We start from the raw sequence: 16,369 nt of genomic DNA, 5'->3' as shown, positions 1-16,369 counted from the left end.
TTTAGAGAGCATATGGATGGGTCCTGTCATTTTATCCACTCTGCCACCCTGTGCCATTTTATAGGAGCATTTGGGCCATTCAGGTTAAGAATAATTATTGAAAAATATGATTTTATTGCCATCATGTTGCCTGTGAAGTCTTTGTTTCTGTAGTTTGTATCTGTAAATTTCTGTTCTATATCACTTCTGAGGTCTTTCTACTTTTAGAGAACCCCCCTTAATATTTCTTGCAGGTCCAGCTTAGTGGTCACGTATTCTTTCAGTTTCTGCTGGTCCTGGAAGTTTTTTTTATCTCTCCATCCATTCTGAATGACAGCCTTGACAGATAAAGAATTCTTGGATGCATGTTCTTCTCATTTAGTACCCCAAATATGTCTTGCCAGGTCTCTGTGGACAGGTCTGACGTTATTCTGATATTCCTCCCTCTGTATGTAAGGAATCTCTTCCTCCTAATTGCCCTTAAGATGGTTTCCTTGCTTCTAAGATTTGTGAGTTTTACTATTACATGCTGGGGCATTGGTCTGTTCTCCTTGATCTTGGGAAGGGTCCTCTCTGCCTCTAGGACATGAATGCTTGTTTCACTCATTCATTCTTGGCTATGATTTGTTCAAATATATCTTCTAGTCCTCTCTCTCTCTCCACCCTCTCGGGGATCCAAATAATTCTGACATTGGAACGTTTCATGGCATAATTTATTTCTCTAATTCTGTTTTCATGGATTTTATGCTGTTTGTTCCAGGCCTCCTCCTGTTCCTTCTTTTCTATAAGTTTGTCTTCTAGATCACTAATTAGTTCTTCTGCCTTGTTTACCCTAGCTGTTAGAGTATCTAAATTAGATTGGATCTCATTGATAGCATTTTTAAGTTCACCAGATCAGCTCTCACTTCTGCCCTTAGAGAATCCATGTTGTCATTAATGGTTTCCTCCTTTCTAGCTGTTGTCTTCATAACTGTTACCCTGAAGTCTATTTCTGACATCTTGCTTATATCCATATACATTAGTTCTGTGACAGAGGTCACAGTCTCTGAATCTTTCCTATGTTGGGGGTACCTTCTCTTAGTCATTCTGTTGAGAGGTGGTTGAGGGAATGTACAGAGTCCAAATTATTGACCACAACCCAAGCAGGATGCACCTGTTTGTTGGCCTCTTGTTCTTCCAGCCTACCTTCTGGGGGAGGGCCCTGCCATGCTATTACTTAGGCAACACTGTTTGGGCAGAGTTGCCCTGCCCCCTGTGGGGGTGGGGTGGGGAATGGGCTCAGTGAAAACCAGTTTGGAGGGCGTTTGTTCCCTGAGGTCTTTCCCTGGTGGCTTTCTGCATCTCTTCTGAGAGTCAGAGAAGTGATTGTATCTTAACCTGTCTTAGAGCAGAGAAATCGCAGTCTGTTAGTCAGTGAGCTCTCCAGGCCACACTGTCTCCATTTCCATCTGTGCTGCTAAAAACTGCAGTGTCCTGGGTTGTGCACCCCACAGCAGCATTCCCAGCCCTCGCTTCCAGGTCTGGGCATGTCTCTGGCCTTTGTGCTTCTAAAACTTCCAGCTACCCCCTGTTCACATGTGCACCCTAACAGCTCCAGGTTTCAGTCTGGGAGGCTGCTCTAAAGTCCTTTTCCCACGGTTACTGGTCTGCGAGTCTGTGCCGGGTCCCCAGTGCAGGAGGCTTTTGGGCTCTGGTGGTGCAGGATCCCAGATTCCACCTCCCCCTTCCATTTATCTTCTGATATCTGCCCGCAGAATCATAGCTCCCCACTTTATATCTTGAGACCAACCGTGAGGTATCCCATTTGTGGAGATTCAGGTATATCTTCTTATATCACAGGCTGATTTTGTGGGTGTTCAGAATGGTCTGGTAGATATCCAGCTCAATTCAGGGGACCTGTTGAAATAGGGTGCCCTACTCCTCCATGATCTTTGCCTCGGAGGGGCTTAACTATTTGTAAAGAAGCAAGGGTAATATTAGAGCCCAGCAGAAAGAGAGCCATGTAAAAGGGGTCATCCAATAGGAGTAGATCTTGTAGAGGATCCTCAGAAGTGCTGAAGTAGGGAGGGAGCAGGGAATAAGTAACTCAGGCAAAGCAATGCAAGCACATTTCATGTCTGCTTTCATTATGTCCAGTAGCATCTCATTGACTGAAGCAAGTCATGATGACCAAGTCCAAAATCAACAGAGCAGGGAACATACTTTCTCTCCCTACTGGGAAGGACTGATGGACCACATGACAGAGAGAAGGTGTGAACTGAGGACAATCATTCACTGTGTCACTGTGGTTTCCTGAAATGAAGTGCTTCTGGTAGAATTCTGTAGTGTGGGTGGGGGGGGGGGGGACTCTAAATCAGACCCAGGCACAGGAAAGAAAGAAATTACAAAAAAGGTTATCTAGAATCTTTAGGTGGGTTTGAGGGAGAGAAACCTGGTAATTTATCTCCAGCACTTTATTTTAATTTAGTAATGCTGGTTATATATTCTTATAGTCTCCTATCCTTTCTGATTCTGTAAATTCTTTATGCAGACATTGAGCTAAAAGTTAAATCTGGGTAATATTATATCTAATCCTTAGCATTTTGGTCTTTTTCCAAAGTGCTTGAATGCCAGGTTCATGTCGCTTTAGATAGAAAACTGTCACAAAAAATTACAAATAACAGTGTCTTGGCAGTTTTGATATGTTTTCATGTGTTGGTGCTGCTAGATTTGTGCAATATGTTGATGCCAATCCATAAAATAGCCTGCTACAAGGCAGGGAGACCAAACAGGTGACATGACACACCCAAGAACCTGGTATGATGGAGGAAGGTTGGTTGTAGCAAATCCTCTCATCAGGTCTACTAAACTAAACAGTCCTCCATCTTCAGGCCTCCAGAGAGGTCTCATATGGGTTACATCTCAGCATCTGTGATTACTCCCTAGAGTGCACCCACAATCAGTTGCCCACCATTTCTGATACTCAAAGCTCCTCAGAATGTTTGCTGTGGGTCCACCTGAGCTCATCTGACTGAGGTTGCACAAATTCTGCCCCCTGTGATGGGATTTGACCTAAGCTAAGAATAATTGGGGTACATCCTTGGCTATGTGTAATCTATGTGTTTGAATTTTCTTCCTCCCTAGGATATGGGAAGGTATCAGCCTATTTTATAAATATTTTGTAAAACGTATTTTGAACCCAAAAAAGAGGATATTAGAAAAGCTCCAGAAGTTTGGGAAAGCAGTTCTAAGCCTGAAAAGCAGCCAGGAGAATTCTCATCTCTGTTCTCATAACTGTTTTGGTAAGAGGAAGTGCTGGATTCGTTCTCTACTTTGTAGTTAAATCTGAAAAAAAGAGAAAACTAGGAATAAATACCCCTTGCACAAATTGCTTTTTTTCTTAATCAGGAATAGGTGAGTTTTATGTTTTGCTCATGGTAGTGACATTCAAAACATAGGTTTTCAGTGGTTTGAAAAGTAATTTATCTAAGAAATGACAAGGAGAGTGATGCAACACAGAGATCCTCTGGCTGCAAGTTGTAAAACATCGACAGAACTGCAGATGTTCCCATGGCACAGAGCTCTTCTGAATCACAGGAGTGACATTTAGATGAAAGCAAATCGCTTTTACATGGGTGTACTTCTACTGCGCAATGCAGCCAGAGCTAGTGAACCTTGGAAGTGAGCCAGAAAGAAGGAGCACCAAAGAATTTTATTTTATTGAGAAAAATATTCACATTTTAGATAAGATTTTAAGGAACTATAAGGTACTTAAAAGAAATCTGAGCTTGTTTTCTCTTATCAAAATATTAAACATTTATTGTATTTCTGTGGACTCATCGAATTTCTCAGGGGAAGGCAGCCCAAGTAAGAAATATGGGCTTGAAATTTGGGAGACCGAGCAAGAGTGACTTTGGGAGATGACCACATGAAGACAACAGCTGGAGACATGGAATCTGGGAGATTGCTTGGGGAGAGCATAGAGAGAAAGAGAAGAGCAAAGTCAAAACCTTGGGAAACAACCCCCTGTGGTAGACTGATAACAGTCCCCAAATATACATCCACGTTCTAATATGCAGAGTTTGTGGAGGTGACCTTTTTGGAAAGAGTTTATAGACGTGATTAAGGACCTTAAGATGAAGAAATTATCCTGTTTTACAGGTGGCCTTTAATGCCATCATGCATGTCCTTATAAGAGAAAGGCAGAGGGAGATAGGAGGTGATGAGACCATGGAGACAGGTATTGGAGTGATGTGGTCACAAGGCAAGAAATACCAAGGAATGCCAGAACCCATGAGAGGCTGAGAGAAGCAAGGAGAAAAGGTCACCTCCAGAGCTTCTGGAGGGATCACAGTCCTCCTTGACTTCAGATTTCTAGCCTCCAGAACAAAGAAATAATACATTTTTGTTGTTTCAAGCCACCAAAGCTGTGGTAATAAGTTATGGTAGCCCAAGGAAATTAATACCCCCACCTTTGGGAACAAGTTAGAGAGTTTCCAGTTAGGAGAGGGAGTAGTGACAAGTATGAGTGTCATGGAAACCAATGGAAAAATTTAAAAACAGATGAGCAGAAGCAGTGGTGTTAAATTGTAGGGCCTAAGGAGTGAGAGAGGAAAGTGCAGGGAAGTCATTGATATGATAGAGGCAATGATGACCTTTGCCTTGCACTGAACCCTTGCTGTATGCTGGGCACTGCCCTAAGTACTCTGTAGGTATTAACTCATTTTCATGACTCTGTGAGGTAGAAACTGTTATTTCCCCCATATCACAGATGATTAAACTGAGGCACAAAAGACTAAATAACTGGTAGTAAGGAAAATAGGTAGAAAATGGTATGGCCAAGAATCAAACCCAGAAACCCTGATTCCAGAACTCACATTTTAACACCAGCTATGCTTGCTCTCTTCATCCCTAAAGGTATGTGTTTCTCAAGGCTCTGCCTGCATATCTTTTATCAAGTAAGGTAGATGATAAGACTCAAGAAAAAAAGGTACTTTTTTCGAAAGGTATTTTGAGGTAGAAGGGTGGTAAGATTAGAAAATTGACATTGCCTGGGCTCCATCTTCTCAGCTGCATTGGGGAGGAAGCTGTCTGCTAAAGCTGAGGAAAGCAGCCAAGTTTCAGGCCTTAAGGCGTCTAGGAAAGATGATGAATATATAATGAAACAGGAAACATGAAATTAAAAATTTGTTGCACAGGTCAACATACTCAGTGTCATTTCCTTGGCTGGCTCTTAACTCTGCTCTGCCTATTCCCGAGGAGTCTTTGCACCATGTAGAATGCAATGTGCAGAAGGAGAAGGAACTGAAGGCAAATTGTCATCCCACATCTCTGTATGGAGTGTACTTTCTTCAGAGCTGAGGAAGGACTCTGAGAAGTACACAATAAGATCTTTGCTCTTAGAGACTCTTGAGCTAGTTGGAGAAATAGGACAGCCATATGCTGATAGGTGAATGAGAGTATAAGAGTACTGGCTCTTACTAAGGTATTTGATAGCTGGTCGAAAACCAGGAAGACATTTCAAAATGGATGGAAAAGAGAGAGAAGAGATGGTTTCATAAGAGTTTTTGTCCAAGTCGTGTCAGCATACCATACCTTCTAACGCTGCCTTGTTAAATTATTTAGAACCACTATGGACTTAAAACAGCCTATTTAGGGGCACCCGAGTGGCTCAGTAAATTAAGCATCCAATTCTTGATTTTGGCTCAGGTCATGATCTCAGGGTTGTGAGATCAAGCCCCATGCCACACTCTACACTAGGTGTGGAGCCTGCGTAAGACTCTGTTCCTCTCCCTTCCTTCAGCCCCTCCCCCTCCCTCTCTAAAAAACAAAACCACAGAAACCCACAACAACAAAAAAGCCTATGTATTGGTATATAATTAATTAAATTCATCAGGTTGCATGCTATAGTGGAAAAGATGAGGGTTAAAATTTCAGTTACTCACTTGTGTGACATTGGACAAGTAACTTTGCCTCTTGAGCCTCAAGTTTCCTATCTGTAAAGGGTGGATACAACTTCTCTGTCTTGTAGGATAAGGGTGAGGCATTAATGGTGTAATGATCAATATTTAGCACAGTGCCTGACATTTAATAGATGACTAGCATCAATATTTTTTCCCAAAGTAATTAAGAATTAATTGGACCATGTAATTTATTGACTGATAATTCATTTCTGAAGATGTAACTGCTGAGTCTTCAGTAAATGTTAACTTTTCATATCTGGAGTATATTTGATGTCTTATGTGCTATTTGTCTTATGTGCTATATCTCTCTCCCCTATGGACTTAGCCATTGTATGAAGAGACTCTGGTGGACCAGGTCCTTTATCTATACCTCTGAGAAATCTTAATTTTTGGAGGACCATATGAATTTGCGAGGCAGTAAGGATTTCTCATGAATTCCCTTATAGCATACCATCTTCCCCATGTCCATCCTCTCATGGCAATACTCATGAATTTTTTTGACATTTTCCCCCATGATCTACATTTTATATATTTTAGTATGGAATTCAACATTCCACATACCTATGCCATTTATTTCCACAGTGTTATTTTTATTATCATTTATAACATTTTATATAAGAGCTAGAAGTGCCACACTGAGTCATAGTTCTGGTTCCTTTACCCCAATAATCCTCTACAAAAGAGACAAGGAGAAATGTTTTTTCAAGAGTGGTCTGTTTCATGGTAGCAGACTCAGACTGCTTGTACTGTCTGATGTTGATTTAAAGCATCTCCTAGCCCTTTCATTTGTCACCTGAAAATTGTCTACATTCTTCTGGAATCTTGTGGGTCTATAGATAATTCATTTTGCATCTCTCTGGAAGTATGGAACATATAGCCGTGGTAGGGAGCATGACAGAGTGGAAGAAAACCAGCTTGATGCTGTTATGTTAATTCTGCTCACAAACACCTAGGAGTAAAAGACTCACAATTGCCCAGGCATCTGAGCATCAGAGTGGGGCATGCATTTTGAGGGAAAGGCTGCCAGTGGTCTCCCAAGGGGTTACCCAGCATGGCTGGCCTTACTTGGGTGAATTTCCCAAGAACAAGTCTCGGGCTCATAGCATTGTGGACTTAGAAACCAGATCCATGGGCAGATTCATTCTAAGCAATCATGAGGAGATATAAGTGTAGAAAGAAATTCAGGGTGCCAGTTTGTTAGCCCACACTGAGAACCTTGGTCGCTGGGTCCATGGGAACTTTAGTATGATTACTCTCTTCCTGTGATGGAAACCAAATCCTAATCTGAAGATTGGTGAGTGCTGTTAGAGCAAGGGCAGTTAAGTGAATAAAGGAAAGTAAAATTGTGTCTCAGGACTGTCTGGCTCTTGGAATACTTGAACTTTTAGGCTCTTGTCTGGATGGGCACTACTCATGTTTGTTTCTTATGAGCTTTATTGTTGTTGTTATTGTTGTTGTTATGCTTGGCTGACCAAACCTTATTCTGATTTGAATCATCCTTTTTAATATTTACTAGAATTTACAATTTGGCCCAGTTCACATCATTTCACTTTTATTTCCCTCTTTTCTGTTTTTTTTTTTTTTTTTAAGATTTTATTTATTTATTTGTCATAGTCAGAGAGAGCTCAAGCAGAGGGAACAGCAGGCAGAGGGAGAGGCAGGTTCCCCGCTGAGCAAGGAGCCTGATGCGGGACTCGATCCCAGGACCCTGGGATCATGACCTGAGCCGAAGGCAGACGCTTAACCAACTGAGCCACCCAGGGTCCCATTTCTGGGTTTTTAGGAGACTTCTTACTGTGGCCATCCAGTAGTGATAAGTAGATTGATTGATTTTCTTTGCCAGGCACAGTTTTCTCATCAATATAAGGCACCAGATTAGTTATCCAACCACTAAGGTAACTTCCAACTCTAAATTTCTACCTTCAAATTATAAGATAATTCCTCTTCTTAATAAAAAAATTCTTCAGTTGGGTGAAGCTCAACTTTTCTTCCTCAGATAGCATAATTCCTGACCATGTCCCACTCGCCTGGCTTGTTGGCATTAAGTAAGGCTAACACATTTCTGTGGCTTTTTTTAAAGATCTGGATTCAGTTTTCCATGAGTCTGAATTCTAGCTCAGTGCTCGCAGTGCTTCTTTAGACAAAATTTATCCTTCATATTTCACTGAGGCTTCTAAAATTATTTTCCAATTCTCTTTTTCATCAGTAATTTATTAGTTGGAAATATGTAGTGAAAACTTTATCAACTATTTGGTTACCTTCAAATATGGTTAGTAAAGGAAAAGTAAAGGGATAAATATTTGCTTCTTTCACTGTATCAATTTTCTGAGTAATGAATTGCTGTTTTAGCAACATTTAATGATGATCAATGAGTGTTCTTTTAAAAAAATCTTTGAGTATTAATAATTTATTATTTTAAAATATCTTCAATTTGTTATATGGTTCATATGTATCAGTAGGTGTAGTCTATATTGACATAAACAAGTCAATACAGTCAATATTGTTTTTGATGAGATTGACATAATCTCTAGAGTTTGCTTTAAACTACTTTAGCACCTAAAAAGCGTATCAACAACAGAGGGAATGGAATATGTTGAAACAAGGTTAGAAAAATCTTCTTTTCTCTCTATCTTTATGGAAAAATCTGGATATTTTTTGAAGTTAAGTGATGGGTACATGGAATTTATTATACTAGTCTTTTTGCCTTTGGTATGTTTGAAATTTTCCTAGATAAAATAGCTCTAGAAAGGTACATAATTCTAATATTATCAGGGGTATAAATCTGAGTTTAATCTTCAACTCTGGTCTATACATGAGTCCTATGGAAAAGTTGCTTATTTTTTTTAATTAAAAGTTGCAAAAAAATAAAATAGAAGTTGTTAGGGGACTCCTAGGGAAGAGGGCTGAGCACCTTAAGTTCACCTCATCTTACAGATACAACTAGATACTACTCACTTCAGAACAAACAACCCAGAAAAGGAACCAAAGACTGGCCAAACTCCACAACTAAATGTAGAGAAGAGGCCACATGGAGAGGGTAGGAGAGGAAAGGACTTGGTAGGAACCTAAACCCCATGAATTTAACTTCTTGAGGGAGGTTAGCCACAGGCACAGAGAAGGGTGAGAAACAGATTGGCACACTGGGGAGCCTATAAACAGAAGAGGAATCCCCATAGCATTTGGCTCTGAGAATCAGGGACTGAATTTCATGAGTACTTACAATCAGCAGGACTTAAGTATGGAACTTTAAAAATCAGCTGGCTGAAGCTCTCAGGGTCCCAGGGGCAATAGGAAGCTGAGCCCCTGTCCTTAAAGACAGCAGAGCAAACAGCCTCTGAAAATGCCGCTTGGAAGAAGCAGTTAGAAAGACACCTGGAACTTGAAGGAAAGTTAGTTACTAATCTCAAAGTTCGCTGAGAGATTTTCCAGGAACAAAGGAGCTGGCAGGTGTCATTTTCCTCCTCTACCCCTCATCATAAACACACAGCCACCTGTGGGAACCAGCTGGGCACCAGCACACCCTACCTAACTTGATTATACTGCTTCCTGCCCCTCCATCAAGTCCTGCCCCAGTCCTGGTGCTGTAGATCCCTTCCCTGAGAAGAACCACAGAGACCTCACCAACACTGTATCTCCCAGCCACCTGTGGAAGATGTGGGCACCTTGTTAAGAATGTATCTCTTACCTGTGGGTTAAGAATGCATCTCTCACCTGGTGCTGTAGATCCCTTCCCTGAGAAGAACCATAGAGACCTCACCAACACTGTATCTCCCAGCCACCTGTGGATGATGTGGGCACCTTGTTAAGAATGCATCTCTCACCTGTGGGTGGTTTGTGGCGTGACCAGGCTAACCCAGGTCTCTGCTAAGACTGTGTATTCCCTGTGGAGGAGGACCAGCACTACCTAGTTAAAAATGCACAGCTGGCCCACTACTTTCAAGAGCAAGAGATGTAGCTGACTTCCCAAACACACAGAAACAGACACAGAGAACTAGACAAAAATGAGGAGACAGAGGAATGTACCACAAATGAAAGAACAGGACAAAATCAGAGCAAGAGACCTAACAGAAACAGATATAAGTAACATGCCTGAGAGAGAATTTAAAATAATGATCATAAAGATACTCACTGGACTTAAGAAGAGTTGGAGGACATCAGTGAGGCCCTTAACAAAGAGATAGAAAACATAAAAAAGAACCAATCAGAAATGTAGAACACAATAAGTGAAATTAAAAATAAACTTGATGGAAAAAATAGGCTGGAGGAAGCAGGGGAATGAATCAATGAACTAGAAGACAGAGTAATGGAAAGTAATAAGGCTGAAAAACTGAGAGAAAAATTATGCAAAATGAGAATAGACTTAGGGAATTCAGCATAGTTCCATCAAGCATAACACTGAATTATAGGGATCCTGGGAGAAGAGAGATAAAAGGGGGCAGAAAATTTATTTGAAGAAATAATTGCTAAAAACTTCCCTAATCTGGGAAAGGAAACATATCCAGATCCAGGAGGCATAGAGATCCACCAATAAAATCAACCAAAGGTGGTCCACACCAAGATACATAGTAATCAAAATGGTAAAAAGCAATGATAAAAATTTTTAAGAGCAACAAGGTAAAAGAAGTCAGTTACATACAAGGGCATCCCCATAAAGCTATCTGTGGATTTTTTCAGCAGAGACTTTTGAAGCCAGAAGTGGGTGGCACGATATATTCAAAGTACTGAGAGAGAAAAATCTATAACCAAGAATACTTTATGCAGCAAGGCTATCATTCAGAATAGAAGGAGAAAGAGAGTTTCACAGACAAAAACTAAAGGTTTTCATGACCACTTAAGTAGCCCTATAAGAAATAATAAAGAGAGGGCACCTGGGTGGTTAGGTTGTTTAAGTGTCTGCCTTCAGCTCAGGTCACAATCCTGGAGTTCTGGGATGGAGCCCCACATTTGGCTCCCTGCTCATTAAGGAGCCTGTTTCTCCCTCTCCCTCTGCCTGCTGCTCCCCCTACTTGTGCTCTCTTTTTGTCTCTCAAAATAAAATCTTAAAAAAAATAATAATAAAAGGAACTCTTTGAGTGGAAAGGAAATACCATAAATCAGAGTGTGAAAAGTAGGAAACACAAAAGCAGTAAAAATAAGTATTTCTGTAAAAAAAAAAAATCAAGGGATCCATAAAATAAAAGGAGGTAAAACATAATATCATGTAAATAAAACATGGAGAAGAATAAAGAATGGGTTTTAACTTAAGTGACCATCAACTTAATATAGACTTAATATAGACTGCCATATGCAGAAGGTGTTATCTACAAATCTAATGGTAACCACAAATAAAAGCCTAATAATAGATATGTAAAGAATAAAGAGAAAGGAACCCAAGCGTATCACTAAAGAAAAGTAGCAAGCCATGAAGGAAAGAGAATATATATATAGTAGAATATTATTCAGCCATAAAAATATGAAACATGAAATCTTGCCATCTGTAACAACATAGATGGAGATAGAGAGTATAATGCTAAATGAAATAAGTCAGAGGAAGTAAAATACCATGTGATTTCACTCATATGGAATTTAAGAAACAAGACAAATGAGCAAAAGAAAAAGAGACAAACCGAGAAACAGACTCTTAACTATAGAGAACAAACTGATGGTTAGCAGAGGGGAGGTGCATGGGGGATGGGTGAAATTGGGGATTAAGGAGAGCATTTGTTGTATTGAGCACTGGGTAATGTATAGAATTGTTGAATCATTATATTGTACACCTGAAACTAATATGGCACTGTATGTTAACTCTACTGGAATTAAAATATTTTTAAGGAAGGAAAAAAAAATGCTCGATTTTTATTGAAACTCCAGATACCCCAGTAGAAGTTCCTAATCTAAATAAGTGCATATTTTCCCAGGATTTTGGTAAGAATTTTAATATTTGACTTCATTGGGTCTCCATTCATGAAGCTCTTGTCATGATAACTGAGGATGTCCACTTTTGAATGAAATAATGTTCAATGAATAATCCAATGTGAAAGTCAATCAGTATCTGAATTCCAGCGTCATTAACATCCCTTAAGAATTTGAACCATTGTTACTTAAACTGTCTGTATTTTAAGTCAGAAAGTAATTTGGTATTTTAACCATTCAGAACTGACTTTTTAGATAATAATGGTGCTATTTCTCATTCCAGGTTTAAGTTTATCTATTCATGGGGCTGAAAAGCATTTGCAAATCCATCAACGGCGAAGTGTGGCAAGACGCCCAGGGTCACGTCGCCTGCCTGTGGTCAGGCATTCCTCACTTCCACCAGGCAGGAGGTCAATAAAAATGGAGGCAAGCTCTTCTGGAATCACTAATGGGAAAACCAAAGTCTTCCACCCAGGTAATGCATGGGAAATATTCAACAGAGACCCATTTTAGTATCAACCTAGTACTGTCAGCATTATATTTTTATTCCAGTCAAACTTACTTTTTATTTTTTTATGTTTTTTTTTTTAACTTGTCTTTTAGAGTCTTGTTTTTTTTCCCCCCTCTTTTCCCTTTGGTCAGTGGTAAATTTCTCCAAGACCAATAAGAAGAGAAAGAGCTCAGTGTGTCAGAGAAAGGTTAAGGCAACATTCTACCTACAATGGTAGTGGAGTCAAAGTGAAAATCTGAGTGAGTAAACTCTTACTCAGTTCAGAAAAGCTTACTGTATAATACAGTAAAATAGAAATTTGGCCATTTTCTTGATAATTTGCTCTAAGATAGTCCAGGGAAAAATTCAAGCTAAAAATGCCCACTTCAAAGCCTACATTATGTGACTTGCCTTAGCTATATTGTCTGGAGATTAGGGGAGAAGACTGGAGATATATTGCATTTCAAGGCTCTGGAAAACATCTGTGATTTCTTAAAAATATTAAATGAGTCTATATTAAAATAGGTAATCTCAACTAAAAGGTTTTATTTGCTTGTTTGTATGAGAAGCTCATCTAAGCTTTCACTCATTCATTCATTCAGCAAATTTTTTGAGTGCCTTCTATATGCCAGGCATTGTTTTGGGTGTTGAGAAAACATCAGTGAATAAGGCAACATTTCTGGCAATCTGATTCATAGAAACACTGAACTGTGAGACAGTTCAGAAGTCCTTTAGTATAACTGTCATCTGATCCTGATTCCTCTGAGTTATGTACTGGCTAGTGGCTACCCAGCCCCAACTAAAGCCAAACCTCCATCTCTAGATCTATCACACCATCTCTCTCTCAACTGATAACCTTGTTTCCTAACCTCAGTGAGCTACCCCAGGGCCACTGGGCATGAATTACTACAGATTCCTTACCCTCCATCTCCAAATTTGCCTCTGCTTACTTTCATCCTTCTTCTCTTTCCTCCAGTTTTCAGAAAGTGGAGGTCCTCCCACTGTCCTTGACCAAGCCTTCACCTGTGGTCTTGGCCACACCTCCTCTCTTGAGCCTCACTCAGGAGAATGTGTACCCTCATTCTTGTCTTTTCTCCCTCCCTTGCTTTTGACTTAAGAAAACTTAAAAGTTTCTCCCATTCTAATCATTTTCATTTGAAACTGATCTTTTCTCTCTTCTGCCATGTTTTCTTCTGTAAAAGAATAATCTACTCCTGTTTTCTATCTTCTCTCACTTCCCAGCCACTCTTGAACCTAATACAATCTAGTTTCTGTATTCTCCACTCTAGCACAGCTGTCTTGTGGTCCTTTGTAACCTTCTTTTATCACAGAATGCTGAGTGGCAGACTCTTCTGATGCACCATATCAGGGTGGACCACCACTTCTTCCCAACACTGTTCCCTGGTTTCCATGATGACCTTCTTTCTTGGTTCTCCTCTTACTTTTCTCATAGGTAACTTGGATGGTTTCCCAACCACCAGCATCTCTCTCTTCCCCTTGCTTCCTGTCCCACTATATCCTTTATATCAAATCCAGAATGATTTATCTCTACCCCTCATCGTGTCATTCACCTTGTTGATCCTACTGATTTTGAGGTAAAGTTCAAGCCTCTGAGCATGTTAAAAACAAATGCCTTTCTTATTCTAGCTCTACTACATCTCATCCTTTAGTTTTGCCACCTTCTGCCTTAAGCTTTATGTTCTAGTGTATCAGTCCCAGTTCAACCAAAAAAGCAGAACCAGTAGAAGATGGATATTTAGAGATTTTTATTATAAGACATTGGCTTTCATAATTGGGAAGGCTATGTAGGCAAGTCTGAAATCCATAGAGCAGGTCCTTATGAATGGCATGCTGGAACTTTTGGGCACAGCTGAAGCTTGTCTGTAGGAGGAATTTCTTCAGAGAAGCCTCAGCTCTGCTTTTGAGACCTTTCAATTGGTTGAATCAGTCCTACGCAGATTATTTAGGATAATCTCTCTTACTGAAAGAAACTAGTTATGTACTTTAATTATGTCTAGGAAACACCTTCACAACAACACCTAGATTAGTGTTCATTGAGTAACTGGGGACTGTAGTTTTGCCAAGTAGTCATATCAACCAGACCATCACATCGAATCAGACTGACTTTCTTTTGGTTCTCCATCACATGATGCTATTCCACATCTCCCAACCTTTGTTCATGCTGTTCTCTCTACGATGCCCTGACTTTGTTCCATTATCTTTTAACATTTTGAAATTACCTGTCTATCTCTCTACTATAAGGTATTCAAGGGCAGAGATTCTGGATTATATATCTTTGTCCTTTCAATAAATATTTGTAGGGTAGAATTGAACTGAGTCTCTATTACCTATTTACCAGACTATTACAGTAGTTTTATTGTACATTTTTCCAGCTTTATTGGGATATCATTGACAAATTACAATTGTTTTATAATTGTTCTACCTGACTTTCTATCAGCAAATGTTTATTGGAAGCCTATTAGGTTACCAGGTACTCTTCAAGTATTTGGGATACATCAGTGAGTGAGATGAGGGATGAGTCTGGCAGTTTGAGGAATAGCACAGAGACCCCTGAGCCTAGAATGAGGGGAAACACCAGCCTAGATAGGTCAGATAGAGCAGGGCCTTGTAGGCCACTATAAGGACTTAGAGCTCTTTGCAAAATGGGAGTTCTTATAGGTTTTTGAGCAGAAGAATCCCATGCTCTGACTTACTTTTTTTTGTTTTTTTCTAAATTTACTTATTTATTTGGGAGAGAGAAAAAGAGAGCGTGAGAGTGTGTGATGAAGGGGGGCGGGCAGAGGAAGAAGGGGAGAGAATTCTCAAGCGGATTCCCCACTGAGTGCAGAGCTTGATGCAGGGCTTGATGCTAGGACCCTGAGATCATGACCTGAGTCAAAATCAAGAGTAGGATGCTTAACTGACTGAGCCACCCAGGTGCCCTGATGTGACTTATATTTTGAGAGGCCCACAGTTGCAGCTATGTGAAAATACACCATAGATGGAGAGGGTGAAAGGAGAAAGGTCAGATAGGAGACTATCTTAACAGTCTGGTAAAAGGGAAAGTGGTAACTCTAACTAGGTGTGGCAGAAATGATATTAAGAATTTGGATTCTGGGGGCGCCTGGGTGGCTCAGTGGGTTAAAGCTGCTGCCTTCAGCTCAGGTCATGATCCCAGTGTCCTGGGATCGAGCCCCGCATTGGGCTCTCTGCTCAGCAGGGAGCCTGCTTCCTCCCTTCTCTCTCTGCCTGCCTCTCTGCCTACTTGTGATCTGTCTGTCATATAAATAAATAAAATCTTAAAAAAAAAAAGAATTTGGATTCTGGAAGTATTTTAAAGTTGGACCATCAGGATTTCACGGTGGATCGGATGTGGGGTAAGAGAGAAAAGAGAGCTAAAGATGGCTCTAAGGTGTTTGGTCTGAATAAATTAGATTGGTATCAACTGAGATGGAGAAGGCTGCAAGTTAAGTAGATTCAGTGGACTTTAGGGAGGAAGGAGGGCAAAGATGAGAAGACCAATTGTAGACATGATAATATGATAATAATATTGAGAACTAATGAGATCATTAGCATGATCTCATGATCTTAAGCATGTATGGAGTTTGAGAGATTGATCTGGGAGGAGATACAAAATCAACTTTTGTTGACATATAAATGGTATTTAAAGTCATATGATGAAAAGAGATGACTGAAGGAAGAAGTAAAGATGGAGAAGTGGAGAGGATGAAGGGCTGGAATCTGGGCGACTCTAACAGTAAAGGTAGGAGAGAATGAAGACCAAGAAAGAATGACTGGCAAGGATGTAAAGAAACTAGAAACTACATGTTTTGGAATTAAATAAAGTTTATCAAGAAGAGAGGAGTGGGGGCACCTGGGTGGCTCAGTGGGTTAAGCTTCTGCCTCCAGCTCAGGTCATGATCTCAGGGTCCTGGGATCGAGCCCCACATTGGGCTTTCTGCTCAGCGTGGAGCCTGCTTGCCCCTCTTTCTCTGCCTGCCTCTCTCCCTACTCTTTCTCTATCAAATAAATAAATAAAATCTTTAAAAAAAAGAAGAAGAAGAGA

General features: G+C 40.2%; 1 protein-coding gene across 3 annotated transcripts in view; it reads left to right on the top strand.

The window, feature by feature from the left end:
* ANO4 (anoctamin 4) overlaps positions 1-16,369 on the top strand; it is a gene marked incomplete at both ends in the record, with an annotated part of 455,955 nt that overhangs the window by 217,572 nt on the left and 222,014 nt on the right. For 2 of the 3 annotated variants that reach the window (XM_080810130.1, XM_080810131.1), the window contains one exon: positions 12,097-12,288. In XM_080810130.1, coding sequence (XP_080666256.1) covers positions 12,097-12,288 — 192 coding nt within the window. Of the gene's footprint in view, positions 1-12,096; positions 12,289-16,369 lie in introns of those variants that run through there. The other variant, XM_080810132.1, reaches the window with a different exon arrangement.

Source organism: Martes martes, assembly GCF_963455335.1.
Source record: "Martes martes genome assembly, chromosome: 8".
Taxonomy (NCBI): Eukaryota; Metazoa; Chordata; class Mammalia; order Carnivora; family Mustelidae; genus Martes; species Martes martes.
The sequence above is the reverse complement of the archived record's forward strand: the minus strand, read 5'-3'. Positions and strand labels throughout refer to the sequence as shown.